We start from the raw sequence: 14,710 nt of genomic DNA on the forward strand, positions 1-14,710 counted from the left end.
CGCGTCCGGAGCCTGCGCTCCGCAACGGGAGAGGCCACAGCAGTGAGAGGCCCGCGTACTGAAAAAATAAATAAATAAATAAATAAATAAAAACTGGGTCCATCTCCAATAAAAGATAAAGACAATGAGAATATTCTGGAACTTAGAAAAAATTTTAATTAACTAGGTCTTTGGAACAATCAAACAGCTTTTAAAACAGTTCAAAGATAAAATATTTAATGAGTCAAAAAGAGGCCATCCTAAAATGTTTCTCCCATAATGAACAGATACTAAAGAAAAACATTAGAGACCCAACTTAATTAAGGATATGCACGGAAATAAAATGCATATCATTCCACCTTCTCAGTGATAATGTTTTAGTACATAATAGACATACAGGGTACTCATATTGTATTTTCCAGGACAATTCCAAAATCAAACACTTTATACCTATAAATACATTTGTACTTATCAAACTATATATGCCTAATTTGGGTTGAGATATGATAATAGTTATTTTCTTTCTTTTTTTTTTTTTTTTGTGGTACGCGGGCCTCTGACTGTTGTGGCCTCTCCCGTTGCGGAGCACAGGCTCCGGATGCGCAGGCCCATCAGCCATGGCTCACGGGCCCAGCCGCTCCACGGCATGTGGGATCTTCCCGGACCGGGGCACGAACCCGCGTCCCCTGCATCAGCAGGCGGACTCTCAACCACTGCGCCACCAGGGAAGCCCCAATAGTTATTTTCTTAATGCAGCTTTATTCAAACATAACTCCAATGTTGTAATTTGTGATTAAGACAAATTCACATTATCTATAGCCTTTTAGTTGGCTCGGTTGGCCCAAGGAGACATTTTTGGCATTGCTTATTAAATTTTTAAAAATTCATGTTTATTTTCTATTACTAAAAAATGCAGAGGGGAAGCAAGTTTAAAGCCAAAAAGAAAAGAAAAGAAGAGAGAATACCATTTCAGTTAAAAGCTACTGGATTATTTTTTATATACCCTATTCACTAGACCACGGAGGGATCAAGAAACTATGACCAGCAGGTCAAATACAGCCCATTGCCTGTTTTTGTAAATAGTTTTATTGGAACACAGCCATGTGCCTTTGTTTACTTATTGCCTATGGCTGTTTCCACTCTACAGTAACAGAGTTAAGCAGTTGCAACAGAGACTGTATAACCCATAAAGTCTAAAACATTTACTATCTGGCCCTTTACAAAAAAAAAATTTGAGGCTCCCTGCTCTAGACCTTTTAAGATATAACACAGAAAAGTCCCACATTAGTGCTAAGTTAAATAACTTTAATATTTTTTGCCTAATTTATGATTTGACATATACTGTTAAAGTGCCCTTTATCCAAGTCCTACTAAATTAAGGTTTAGCTTTAGTTGCTTTGTTCACTGAGGTTTCCCATGTACAAACCGTTATAAGGAGAAGAAGCTGTGAAGGTTAGCTTTAGATTAGCAAAGACTATTCCCATCAGATTTGCTTGTTGCCTATTTTTCTTATATTGCTGTAAAATTACCATTTCGGAGTCACTGTGAGAGGCCTGACCCAGGCCGGGTACAGGCCCTAGCTCAGAGTGAGAAGCTTGGTCAAGGGAGAGAAGGGGCTCAATAATGTCATCGTAATCATCTTCCTCTGTATCCCCCTCCCCATCGGCAAAAGTACCTCTAGTCAAGAAATCGGAGCGCGTCCGCGCCATTCGAGCTTTCTTTTTATGGGCCGGTCTGGCAACCTGCTTGACCAAATGATAAAACAAATAACACAAAAATGTTTTGTTTTGGTTTTTGGGAGACGATGCCAATGAAAGACATCAGAGAGCTCATGAATTTCTTGAAACATCCCCTCCACCCCTGTGCCCTTTCCACTAGAAGTGACAGCGATAACCAAAAGCAATCCATATTCATTACTCTGGACAAAGAATAAGAATGGAAGCTAAATCTATACTGTTCTTCTCCATAGCCAAGGAAGTCATCTTTCACTGCCATGAGTCACCAAAGTCACTTGCATAAATTGCCTTCTTTTCCTCAGCAACTTCTTTTTTGTAAATATAATCTGGATTTTTAGGCACCCTTCCCTACCTGAAGTACTCCTCTCTAAGTGTAACAGACTTAACTCATGGCTTCTCTCTCTGTAAACACTCGGGAGTAAATGAGTAGATGAGGTGCTCTACCTACAAGAATAATAATTTCCAAAACAGCGTGCACCTATTTTGCAGAGAAGATAAATAAAACAAAAGTCAATACTTACCTCTCCTTGGCCCGGCCCAGTTAACTTCACAGATTTCCAAGCTGGTTCATCTTGTTTATGGAGTTGAGGATTTCCACTGTTTAAGGCTTCCTTGGTGACACTTAGGATAAAACAACAGGATTACATTTCAATTCCTAGCAGGTATCTCATGGCAGCAGTCTTAAAAGTATAGCATGAAATATAGTCTAACAAGTCAGGTCAAAGAAATGGATTTGATAATGAGAAAGGGAAAATACCAAATCCCCAAATCTTTAGAATCAGTCTCAGAAGAAGGGGCCTTTACTCTATCATTATAAAATACCTGATAAGTAGCCACCCAGTGATGAGGACCTCATTACTTTGTTTTATACTGAGATGGTCCTTTGTTTTATACTGAGATGGTCCTATTGATAAGCAAATTTTCATTCTGAAATCTCTCTGTAGCTTTCATCTGTGGTCTTAGTTTAAAATTTTTAGAATAAAATCAACACTGGCAGAATAAGAAATTGTTATCAAGCTAAAAGTATGCCCCAAACCATAAAGATGGTATAGTGTTAGTCTGTGAAAATTTAATTCTGCTTGAATAACCACATGATATGACTGCTTTATCATTAAATTCTCTGTAGAAATGAATGTCTGTGTCTGATGAAAATCTGAACAGAACCTGTACTTTTATGGCCCCAATTATCTATATTAACTCAGAACCATGAGTCTTAAAATTTATCAATAACAGGACTGTAAACTCACTGAAAATCATATCTTACCTTCTAGCATACTGCTGGGTTTAAAGTAGACACTAACTTATAATACCATTTGGCAGAGTAATTGCCCTTGCATTCAAAATCTTCCACTTAATTTTATAAATGAAGGCCTAGGTTATCTTGTCCTTTGCCCTATGCAATAATCCCTAAACAAAGCTAATTAGATGTCAATCTTTCTGATAGCTAAAAGCTTCTCAGAGATCTCCCTTCTGACCAGTGTACAATCAAGTCCAGCAATCCTAGGTTGTCCTGAATAACCCTTTTGGTTATTAAAAATCTCTCTTGCCACAGTTGAGCCATTTACCTTCGATTTTTTTCCTCCAAAAGAGAAACAATTAATAGGACCTTTGATAGCACCTGACCACCCTAACTAACTTTTAAACTCACAGCATTTTCTCTTAGTTTCTCCGTGATTTCTTTTTTGTTCTCCCTTACTAACCAGCTGAAGACTAAGATGCACTTATCACCACTATGGCATAGAAAGGACACTAATGTTACTTCTTAATCATGACATCCAATGCTGATTTCTAAACAGGAAACTCAAATTCTGGTCTCAGCTGTTTCTCTAAATATGTGACCTTATACAAGTCGTTTCACCTCCATGGGCACCAGTGACCTCATCTATAATATGTGGGAACTGGACTAGATATTATAACTTAGAAACACTAACATTTATGAGTCTATAAAATGCTAATGTTTCTAGTATTACTTATAGAGCAAGAGAAGATGTGAAGTATGAATTTTACTTAACCTTTCACACAAACAATCTAATATATAATCATTTTGAAGATACATAGATATTAATAAGGTAAAGCAAACTAGGTCAAGTAGCTATAAGACTTTATCTTGGCAAAATGATAAAAGGCATAATTCACAAGGATGATTAATGTTTTTGAAATCTGTAAGTCTTCTACAAAACAGATTCATGGATGTAACAACTACGCACATACACACACACACACATGCACACCCCTCACATAACTAAAATTAATCAGAATGACAGAAATAATAATAATAATAATATGGTGGGCTTATATGCTACACAGAGTCTGAACTTCTGGGCAATCTCTAGGTTAATGTGCAGCACTAGGATCTCAAGTTGTTATGTAGTCCAACTGCATTTCATACTCCTCTATAAAAATTCTTAGTGGAAAAATAAAATATAAATGATCTCTTGCCCATATTTACAAAGAGTTTCTATAAAATCTGTAATTTTAAAGACTGACAGAGTTAAAAGTTAGGTTATGATGAGAAAAAGTTATTTTCAGAGTTAACATGAAATTTAACTTTTTTAGCCCTAAGATATAGCCCTCCTTTCATTTAAAGTGATATTCTCCCACAAGAACAGAAAGAATTCACTGTATACATAGCCTTAATATAAATATTTTAAATTTTATCAAATTTGTTTTTATGTACCACTTAAGAAATGCTTTCTCACAGCTACCACTACTTAAGACAACTTAAAAGAATAAAGAACTTCCACTTATGTGAGGTATTTAAAGTAGTCACAGGGAATTCCCTGGCGGTCCAGTGATTAGGACTCCCCGCTTTCACTGCCAAGGGCCCAGGTTCAATCCCTGGTTGGGGAACTAAGATCTCACAAGACAAAAAAAAAAAAAAAAAAAAAAAAAAACCATACAGTAGTCATATTTTTAGAAACAGAAAGTAGAATGGTGGTTGCCAGGGGCTGGGGGTAAGGGGAAAAGGGGAGCTGCTTTCAATGGGTAATTGAGTTTGTTTTGCAAGATGAAAAAGCTCTAGAGATCTGCTGCACAACAGTGTGCATATAGTTAACACAACTGAAATATACACTTTAAAATGGTTAAGATGGTAAATTTTATGTGGTTTTTATCCCCCCCTCAAAAAAGTACAAAGAACTTAATGCAGACCATAAATAGGCCAACAGCTTTGACAAAGCACATTAACTTTAAAGCCTGATACTAACAGGCTTGGACTGCTACACCTAACAGCTCTAGGGCAACCAGCAATTGCTGACTGCCTACTAAGTTTCCAGGCACTGTACAGCCCTTCACAAATGTTTTCTCACTTAATGGGGAGGAACCAAAAACCGTGCTATCTGTGCTTAGTCAAAGACTCCTAGGGTATAATTATATCCAATTTCAGGTGGCTGGTGGAGTCAACAATTAGGAAATTTTTTTACACACAGAAAATGGTTAATTTGAGTAGCACCCATACAAATAGTTGAGGCACATCAAGGCACCCTAATGAAAATTTCCAAAAAGTTTCCCATTTATACATAAAAATAAATAAAGACTTCACTTACAGGGAACTACTCATATTTTCCTTTGGCGTGAAGAAAATGGCCCTAGTAGTTCCATCTCTGAAAGGGTCATCAGATTTGTAGCTACAAGGTTGAGTTGGCCTAAGGTGTTCTCTTTTTGAAATGCGATTATTAGAGAGTTTACAGGCTACATTCAGTTGAGTGGACATTCTGTCTGTCTTGGATAATTCCTTAACAGCACTAGATTGGCATGGGCCTCCTTTTCTTTCAAAGAACAGAGTGACAGGTCGGTCCTTCAAGGGTAAGTGAGCAGAGGGACTGTCTTTTGGGGCAAGAGCAGCATCTTTAACAGTTACTGATGGAGTCCCAGCTACACTGGGTTCGTCCTTATTTAGGGTATTCAGGATGAGGAGAGAGGATGGCCTCTCTATTCTTTGCTTTGACTGATGGAAAGATGGTACCAGAAAAGTCTCCCCAGTTCTTGGCTTTTCAATTGTCTTAAAGGCTTTACGCTCCTTTTCTAAAATATCTGTTTGCTGGCGAATCTGTTCCATCATCTCTTTTTCATTCTGCTGCTGCAATTGCTTTTGCCTTTCTTCCTTCTCAGTGTTTAGCTTTTCTAACTTCTTAAGAACAATACTGGAAGAATCTGTATTCAAAGAAGCAACAACTTGATTTTCCCCTGGAAAGTGGTACTTTCTGGCTTCCCTGTTGATATCCAAAGTAAGAGATGGAAGTGTTTCTTCACTTTCCAATAGTTTGTTTCTCTGGACACTTGTGTCTAGCTGAGAACTTGTTTTCAGTGGGTCTTGTTGGGGAATATAAAAAAATGTAGGCAGACTATTTAAAATAAAAGAGTCTCTCAGCTGTGGTTTACAGGTAATAGATTCAGAACTGCAAACCAGTTTTTCCTTCATAGCCTCATTCTTTAAATGCACTGAGTCAGAAGGTGCCCTCTTTTGAATCAATGTATAGTTAGTCTCACTTGAGGTACTGAGGGCATTGTCCTGTGAATCAAAATTTGGACTGCTAGATATCTTAGGTGACAGAAACGGCACATCTCCTTCATCTAGAATTATGGGCTCTGGTTTGCTCTTTTGGCTTTCCTCACAGCTCAGAAGTTCCAAGCTTCCTTGAGAGCTTTCACTATCAGGTGTACCCTGTAAAGACTGAAGGCCCTCAGGCATCAGTTCTGTAGACCACCTACGTTCTTCTGAAGGAGACACACCACCAAGAGAACGGACTTTCAGCAATTCTAAACTAAATATAGCTTGCTCTAGTTCTCTCATTCTCCGACTTTCTCTTTTGGCCCGACCCACTTTTTTCTGGTGGAGATCTTCCAAGGACTTGGGTCTCTCTCTTACAGTCACATCTGCCTGCAAGTCCATACCACTTTGACTTCTGGCTCTCTCCTGTCGCTTGTCTGGGGACTCGTTCAAGCAGTCCTTTGAACTTTCATGACTAATTCGATTACTCTCTATCACAGATTTACATTCCTCTATGGCTTTTACTCTGTTGTCAAATGAACAATCCTCCCATTCTGAAGGGTCTGAACCGTGAATTTCCAGAGTTCCATATGGCTTGATATTTGCCAATCCAAGTTTTAGTTTTGTTTTTTTTAGTCTTTGTTCTTTTAAAGCTTTAAATCTATATCAAAACAGGAAAAAAAATAGGCTAGAGATATCTCTTGGTTACCACTGCAGAGAATACATTTATTGAGAATTTTTTAAAAAGTGGAAAGTCTCAAAATTTTTCTTTTTATAATATTAAGTGTTTCTTTAACTTGGATGCACATTTCACAATTCTATTTCTAGTGGAGAAGACAAACTGAGATAACCAATTCTAACTCAAGTTAGGCAAATGTTAGAGCAGACATATAAGAAGTATTTGACAACTGAGGAATTTATTATTATAGCAAAAAAGATTACCTTTGTCTTGCTCTGAATCCTCTACATAGTGATTGCAAAAGGATAATTTTGTTCCTTTGTTCTTGATACCTCTTACTTTCCCTGTAGCCTTTCCATCTCGCCTGTATGCAGATAGCAGCCATGTGCCTCCGCCTATAGTGCTCCCTCCATTTCTGCTGGATGACAATGGCTGCAGTCCGGAGCTCCAAATACCGCTGCCTCTCTAAGTGGGCACGCCAGGAAGCTTGAAGAAGAGTGGCCGCACTAGCCATAACTAAAGCATCCTGCTGCACAGCTGCATCTCTGACTTGCTTCTGATTTAGGTAATTCCTCCAGAATCGCTGTGGGGAAGACAAAATAATAAAAACTGTTGTCATATCTTATAACACATTCTCACAGAAATTTCTTATGTCATAACTAGAGGTTAAGTGGCTAAACAGCTAAACTGTGGTTGGTTAAAGTAAAAAAAGTTTCCTTTTCCAGATATGCCTGGCTAAAATAACTATTTTAGATAATATAACCTCAATGAAGTTAATTATACAACTTAAAGTAATTTAAAACTTTTTGATGCTTTCATGCCCTACAAATTAATTTTAACAAATTACATTATATTCTCACCTACAATTTGCCAATATTCATGGGTTTAACGTCAACGTGTATACATTGCAAAGATTAAGATATTAAAGATTTTCTTGTACAAACAGTAAAGATCCTGTGGAAAACAGCCATCATATAAATCAAAGAGGGAGAAAATAAAAGATAAATGTAAAATATGATACCTTTCATCCAAAATGAATACATAACAACAACAATGTACATATAATTCTCAAACATCACTCAGAAAACTAAAAATAACTTGCCAACAAAAATTAAGGCACATAATTCCTTTGCCCCTAATCATACCTCGCAAGACATTATAACTATAAATTCAATTTAATTTCAATTTAACTCCATTAATATTTATTAAAAGTCTATTATTATATGCCAGGTAATCTGTTGGATGCTGTGAACATTTAACAAATGAGTAGGACATATTCTCACCACTGAAGAAATTTACATTCTTACTTAAATGTTTCACAGTAAAACAGTTCTAGTTACTAAAACACTGGCTAAATAAACTAGCCAATCTCATGCAAAGAATCTTTTGTTTCCTACCTGGATGATAACGGATGCCTGTCTCAGATGGAGGAAATGCTGCCTACACAGCAAGACCCTGAACCATCGCTGCAACAATATGATTCTGCGGAGCACCTCTTGGTGAAGCAGATCTTGTAGGTGTTGTCGTTCCTGCTCCTTTAGGAACACCTACCAGAAGGAAAAAAGATGAAGCATACAGCTTAAGAAGAAATGAGAAATTTATTTCATGCATCATCATTCCTATGATAAGCTTTTTTAGAGAAGAACAGACATAGTGGCAGACAGGTACAAGCAGTACTGATAGATATTTCCATCAACTCAGCCAAAGCAGTCATTCTCAAACTGGAAAGGAGGCATTAGAATATAGAAGGGGAACTGGAAAGGTGAACATCACTACAAAAATCCCAGTGCCAGAGACTGTGATACATTATTCCCTTGGGAACTTCACCATTAGAAGCCAATGCAGTACTGGTAATATTAATATGTCATATTTTTCAAAGATGTTGGAGTGGGGAAAAAAAAGATGACAACCACAGATTTTAAAGTTTGATCATAATATGAATAAACCAATAATGATAGTCTTTTTGAAACCCAGCATGCGTCAAAGGCTTCTTGCTGCCCAAAGCTATTCATCAGTTTACTTAGTTACTCCTTCATTCTATTATAAATCTTTAGGAATTTAGGGGGATACAAAGATAACTTAGACATAGTCCCTTTGGAAACAGGATTTACACTTCAACATTAAGAGCAGGTAGATATTAAAAACTGTATATATTTAAGGTGTACAATGTGATGTTTTGATGTATGTATAAACGTTTTGAAATGATTACCACAATCTAATTAACATATCCATCACTTCCCATTTTTATCAACAATTAAAAAATATTCTTAGAAAGTACAGATAGATATTAGATACCCAAAGAGGAAAACAGTAAGCTATTCAGGGCAAGAGACAGAGCAAAACAAGGAGTTGGAAATAAGAACAAAGGTACAGGGACTCCCCTGGTGGTCCAGTGGTTAAGAATCCACCTTCCAAGGCAGGGGATGTAGGTTCGATCCCTGGTCAGGGAACTAAGATCCCACATGTCACGGCACAACTAAGCCCACATGCCGCAGCTACTGAGCCCACGTGCCACAACCAGAGAGAAGCCTGTTCGCCGCAACGAAGATCCCGCCTGCCGCAACTAAGACCCAACACAGCCAAATAAATAAATAAATAAATTTCTAAAAATGTAAAAAAAAAAAATTATAAAAAAAGGAAGAAAGATACATACTGGGACAATGGAACAATTAATAGCTTGAAGTGGGGCTTCCCTGGTGGTGCAGTGGTTAAGAATCCACCTGCCAATGCAGGGACACGGGTTCGAGCCCTGGTCTGGGAAGATCCCACATGCCACGGAGCAACTAAGCCTGTGTGCCACAACTACTGAGCCTGCGCTCTAGAGTCCGCGAGCCACAACTACTGAGCCCACATGCCACAACTACTGAAGCACGCGCACCTAGAGCCCGTGCTCCGCAACAAAGAGTAGCCCCTGCTCGCCAACAACTAGAGAAAGCCCACACGCAACACCAAAGACCCACTGCAGCCAAAAATAAATAAATAAATAAATTTATTAAAAAGGAAAAAAACAGTGTGAAGTCACAACATGGAGGTTCTTGAAAAAGAGAAAGATGTTTTGATTTAATGAGGAGGTTATAAGGGGATTATTATTGAGCAGGAGGCTGACATAAAGTATATTAAGATGATGATTTTGACACTATGGGTAGAGTGAGTTAAATGGAATAAAAAATAGACTGGCATTAGATGATGGATCTGTTTACTATAAGAGAAATGTGTGAGAGCTACAAAACAGAACTAAAATGGAAACAGTAAGAATGGAGAAAAAGGGAGAGATGTGAGACACATTTATAAGGAAAATAACAGAAACAGAACTTTGTAAAATGGTTAAAGTGAAGGGTAAGCCAAAATATGATTATGGTTTCTAGCCTAAGAAACTAGAAGAAAGGTGACAGAGAAAAAGACTAGTTGATTAGTTAAAGACAGTAGGGGAATCTGGATAAGGTCACTTTAGGCAAATTGAGTTGATAATTACAGTGCAATACCTAGGAAGAAATGCTTTTTAAGCAGTTAAAATTACAGGCAGTACTAGAGCATTGGCCATAAGCTCTTTGATTAATACTGACTATATTATTAAGTAAAAATCTTGGCCTAATCGATTTCCCTATGATATCTGGTACACTTTCTTATAAACATTCTCCTCAGCAAAGACTGCCATTATTACTTATATACAAAAATGCACTCAATCTGGCAAAAGCTGTATATATTATATTTACCATGGATTTTCCAACTTGATAATTATCTGGATTAAGATTTATTTTCCTGAAGAAATCCTGAATGTTAAATTTGGATGGAATAATATTTCGGGGAAGAAGTACATGGAAATGGCTCACAAAATCCTGAAAAGTGAAAAGAAAATGTTGTAAAATCACAAAAGAATTATATGTAAACAAAATCCTAAACTAGCTAATTGTCCTTTTATTGACCTTTTTCTCATTATTTTAAACAGGGTGAAACCAAGAATTTACTTGTTAGTTTAAAATATTTCAAAAGGTTAATTAGTAAAATGGTAGGGGGAGATAGTGATTCCTACATATTTTGTTATCAAAGGGGAATGAAAGAAGAAGGGCAGAAGCTAATTCTCCCTTTGAGAAAGCTGTACTAAAGACCAAAGAAAAGGTTATTTAACAAAAATCTGAATTTTTTAGCAGAAAAATAAGCAAAGGTGACAGCTATTTCAGGGTACAACTGAGAATAAAGCTTTCCCTCAACAGTAAAGACCTGCTCAGCTGCTGAAAAGCTTCAAAATAATTTCTATATCCATAGCAGCAGTAGCTGATGAGAACAGTTGTGAGCCTTGCTGGCAGCCTCCTATGTAAGAAAATCCTGCTGAGAAGACTTTAGGAAAAATCAAATGGGATCTTTTCTTTTGAACTAGATAGTTCTGATTGAAGTAGTTCAATTACTGGCGTAATCAGTGTGAAGAACTGCCATGTTATGGGTAAACTTATATTAACAAACATTCAGGTCAAATGAGAAGAGCCAAGTAGTGGATTCTATTACAACATAAGCTTAATGAGATTGCTGTCATTCAATGGAAATGAGTATTCTCTATCCCTCTTCAATTCTGTATACAAAAGATAGAATGTAAAGGAAGAATCAGGAGAAATAAACAACAAGTGAAACCCAAATAAAAAATAAGCAAGGCATAGGAATAATTTACTTGATGTACAAATATATTTAAATATCACTATAAAAGCATAACCTGGAAAGAATATTTGCAGCTGTATCCTGATTGGCGAATTCGAACTGTCTCCAGCATCCCAGTGTACCGAAGCTGTCTAAGTACCAAGGCATCACTGAACCTTAATGGCAACTAAAACAAAGCAAATGGAAAAAAGATTAACCCAGGAGAATAGATCTCCAAATTAATGTTTGTCTTATAAGTGTAGTTAAGTTTTGAATATCTAGGAATTGACTGGAGGCCGTCTGGTTAAGATACAGCAGAGGTGGTGGGACAATCTCACCTCCCCAGCTGGTAGCTTCAGAAAAGTTCTAACTGCCTGACCAAAAGGAAAAAAGAGACACCAAGCTTCCAGGCTTCTCTACTTGCAGAAGAAGAGGGCCTTCAAAGCTCAAAAGGAATGTAGTTGCCCACAGGCCACATAGTCTAGTCACTATAAAATTTGTAACAAGGTTAATCTACTTATACATAGTCAAAACTGTCTATATTTTTATTAAGTAAGATTTTATCTACAACCTCACTCAGAAATGACTTACCCCACACTCTTCCAGTTGCCTTGGTTAACTTGAGAGCTGACATATTTCTTCTTGTATGACTAGTACAAGGTTAAAAGTTTACTTCCCTAGTTTTTGCTGATGATACTGGTATGACACATTGAAAAACAAAAAATTCCTATAATCCCTGAGAATTGATCTCTCATTGTATAAGCATCAATAGGGAAGAGGCTAAAGGGAGGCATTTGATCATCACCAGTCATGACACTTTGTCACTCCTAGGTATCTCATAGGCATATTTTTAGACATTCAAAAGAGGCTGTATTTGGAGCTTCTGGTATTTCTCCCTATTCTCTAAATACTATTTTCAGTGATCCACTAAGGCAATCCCAAATATTTTCCTGCAGAAAGATGGGGCATACCAGCTGTCAAAAAAAAAAAAAAAGTCAAGTGGGCAACTTATGTTAAATAATAATAGCAGTTAATATTTATTTTGTACTTATTCTGTGCCCTTAAATACTTCATTAATTGAACGCTTTGCATAGCAAGAATAACAAGGACTCAAACTTCTATTTAACTGTAAATAAAATGGTTTCCTCTTTTGTCACTATAAAAGAATGGCTAACATTTACTAAGTGCTTAGTATGGGCCAGGAACATTCTAAGTACTTTATAGGTATTGACTCATATGTATTCACAAAACACTATGAGGTTGGTCCTACAATTCCATTATATTGTTACACAGATGAAAATATTTAAGGCATAGAAAGGTTAAGTAACTCATCTAAGATCACAAAGCTTATAACTAGCAGAGCTAGAGACTGCTTATTAAGAATTAAGAAAGCTGAACCTAATTCCTAAGACATTTTAGCAGTTTGGGCTAGAACTATTTTTTTCCTATGATGGACATAAAAATGACAACTGTTTACACTTAACAGATATATTTTGCAAAGCTCTAATAAGGGGGACTGTCATATAAAACAAGAAGAAATCAAGAATGTTGAGTATCTTCCCTATTTTAAAGAGACAAGAATCTCTAAACATGAAAAATGCCATGCAAGTTCTGTAAGAATAATTGATACCTTATATCTAAACAAGAGAGATTAACCTTGGTACGGGTAACAAAAGTTGCATAAAATTCTTTTATATGATGGAATTTCAAGAGATTTTTGCTTCTGTAGGAGATGCTAAATTCTAGGAGATGCTAAATTGAGCCCATATAAATACTTTTCAGGCAGGTAAGTGAGGAAATAAGAAGGATATTCATAGAAAATACAGAACACCGTTTTCCTTACAAAGATTATAGATAGCTCTTCCCCGCCACTTATTCTCCTTAGAAAGAATTTAAAGCTTGGTTTGAAGTAAGCTGAGCTAGAAGCTCTTATTTACAGACATTTTTACCTTTTCGGCATTGGAGCGAATGCATTTTACAAAATATGGTTCTGCTTGACCAAGTGTTTCCATCAGCTTGCTTAATGAGGCCTGCAATACAAAGGAATATAATTAGCACTTACTCTCATTCCAAACTGGCAACGAATGGTTTATAAATATAAACAACAATGTTGGCAAAATATGCAAAAAAAAGTGGTATACATAGAAATAGGTTTGTTTCTGAAAAGCACATTGTGTACACTGCCATACTGATTAAACTGAGGCCAGTTAAGGACGAGGATGGCAGTTTAGCCTTAAAGCTGACAGACTGGCAATAGTAAATACTGCAGATATCTTTTATAGTAATCTAAGTCTATAATAAATTTTTTACCTTTCTTCACATTTCATGAAACAACTTTATTCAAACTCATGCAGTCTCAGAGTAACTTTGGGAAAAATATCCAGTAGGGTATCCAGGAAGGTAGTAATCCTCTGCTTCAGTTTTAATGTTTGAGTATGTAGTGATGTTCCCTCTTTCATTCCTGATGCTGATAATTTGTGCTTTGCCTCTTTTTTCCAGATTAGTCTGACTGGAGGTTTATAAATTTTCTGACATTTTTCAACGAACCAGCTTTTTTTTTTTTTTTTTTTTTGTGCTACGTGGGCCTCTCATTGTTGTGGCCTCTCCCGTTGCGGAGCACAGGCTCCGGACGCACAGGCTCCGCGGCCATGGCTCATGAGCCCAGCCGCTCCGCGGCATGTGGGATCTTCCCGGACTGGGGCACGAACCCGTATCAGCTGCATCGGCAGGCGGACTCTCAACCAGTGCGCCACCAGGGAAGCCCCAAACCAGCTTTTTTATTTCATTGGTTTTTCTCTATTATTTTTCTGTTTTCGATCTCACTGATGATTTCTACTTTATCATTTCACTCCTGCTTGCTTTGGGTTTAATGTTTTTCTTTTTCTAGTTTCTTAGGGTAGAAGCTTAGATTAGTGACTTAAGGCCTTTCTCCTTTTCTAATAAGAGCATTTAATGTTATAAATTAACCTTGGAGTACTGATTTAGCTGCACTGCACAAACTGTGATATTTTATTTTCATTCCATTTAAAATATTTTTAAAATTGTCCTTCCTCTTTGACTCATGTTTTATTTAGATGTCTTTTTAATTTGCCAAATATTTGGGGATTGTTATCTTTATTTTATTGAGTTCTAGTTTAATTACAGTCAGATAACATATTTTGTTTATTAGTGTTCTATTTATCTATTGGCTTTTCAGCTACA

The 14,710-nt window shown here is 36.8% G+C and overlaps 1 protein-coding gene across 7 annotated transcripts in view; it reads right to left on the reverse strand.

Moving 5' to 3' along the window:
- Positions 1-14,710, reverse strand: part of MYO9A (myosin IXA) — a 287,470-nt gene that overhangs the window by 82,765 nt on the left and 189,995 nt on the right. For 4 of the 7 annotated variants that reach the window (XM_082618504.1, XM_082618506.1, XM_082618507.1 and 1 more), the window contains 8 exons: positions 13,459-13,539; positions 11,586-11,696; positions 10,597-10,719; positions 8,281-8,430; positions 7,147-7,466; positions 5,261-6,865; positions 2,237-2,336; positions 1,509-1,724 (listed from right to left, as the gene is read on the reverse strand). In XM_082618504.1, the coding sequence (XP_082474630.1) occupies positions 1,509-1,724; positions 2,237-2,336; positions 5,261-6,865; positions 7,147-7,466; positions 8,281-8,430; positions 10,597-10,719; positions 11,586-11,696; positions 13,459-13,539 (2,706 nt within the window). The remainder of the gene's footprint in view (positions 1-1,508; positions 1,725-2,236; positions 2,337-5,260; positions 6,866-7,146; positions 7,467-8,280; positions 8,431-10,596; positions 10,720-11,585; positions 11,697-13,458; positions 13,540-14,710) is intronic. The other 3 variants (XM_082618505.1, XM_082618509.1, XM_082618508.1) reach the window with 3 other exon arrangements.

This window comes from Mesoplodon mirus (genome assembly GCF_964341445.2).
Source record: "Mesoplodon mirus genome assembly, chromosome: 4".
NCBI lineage: Eukaryota > Metazoa > Chordata > Mammalia > Artiodactyla > Ziphiidae > Mesoplodon > Mesoplodon mirus.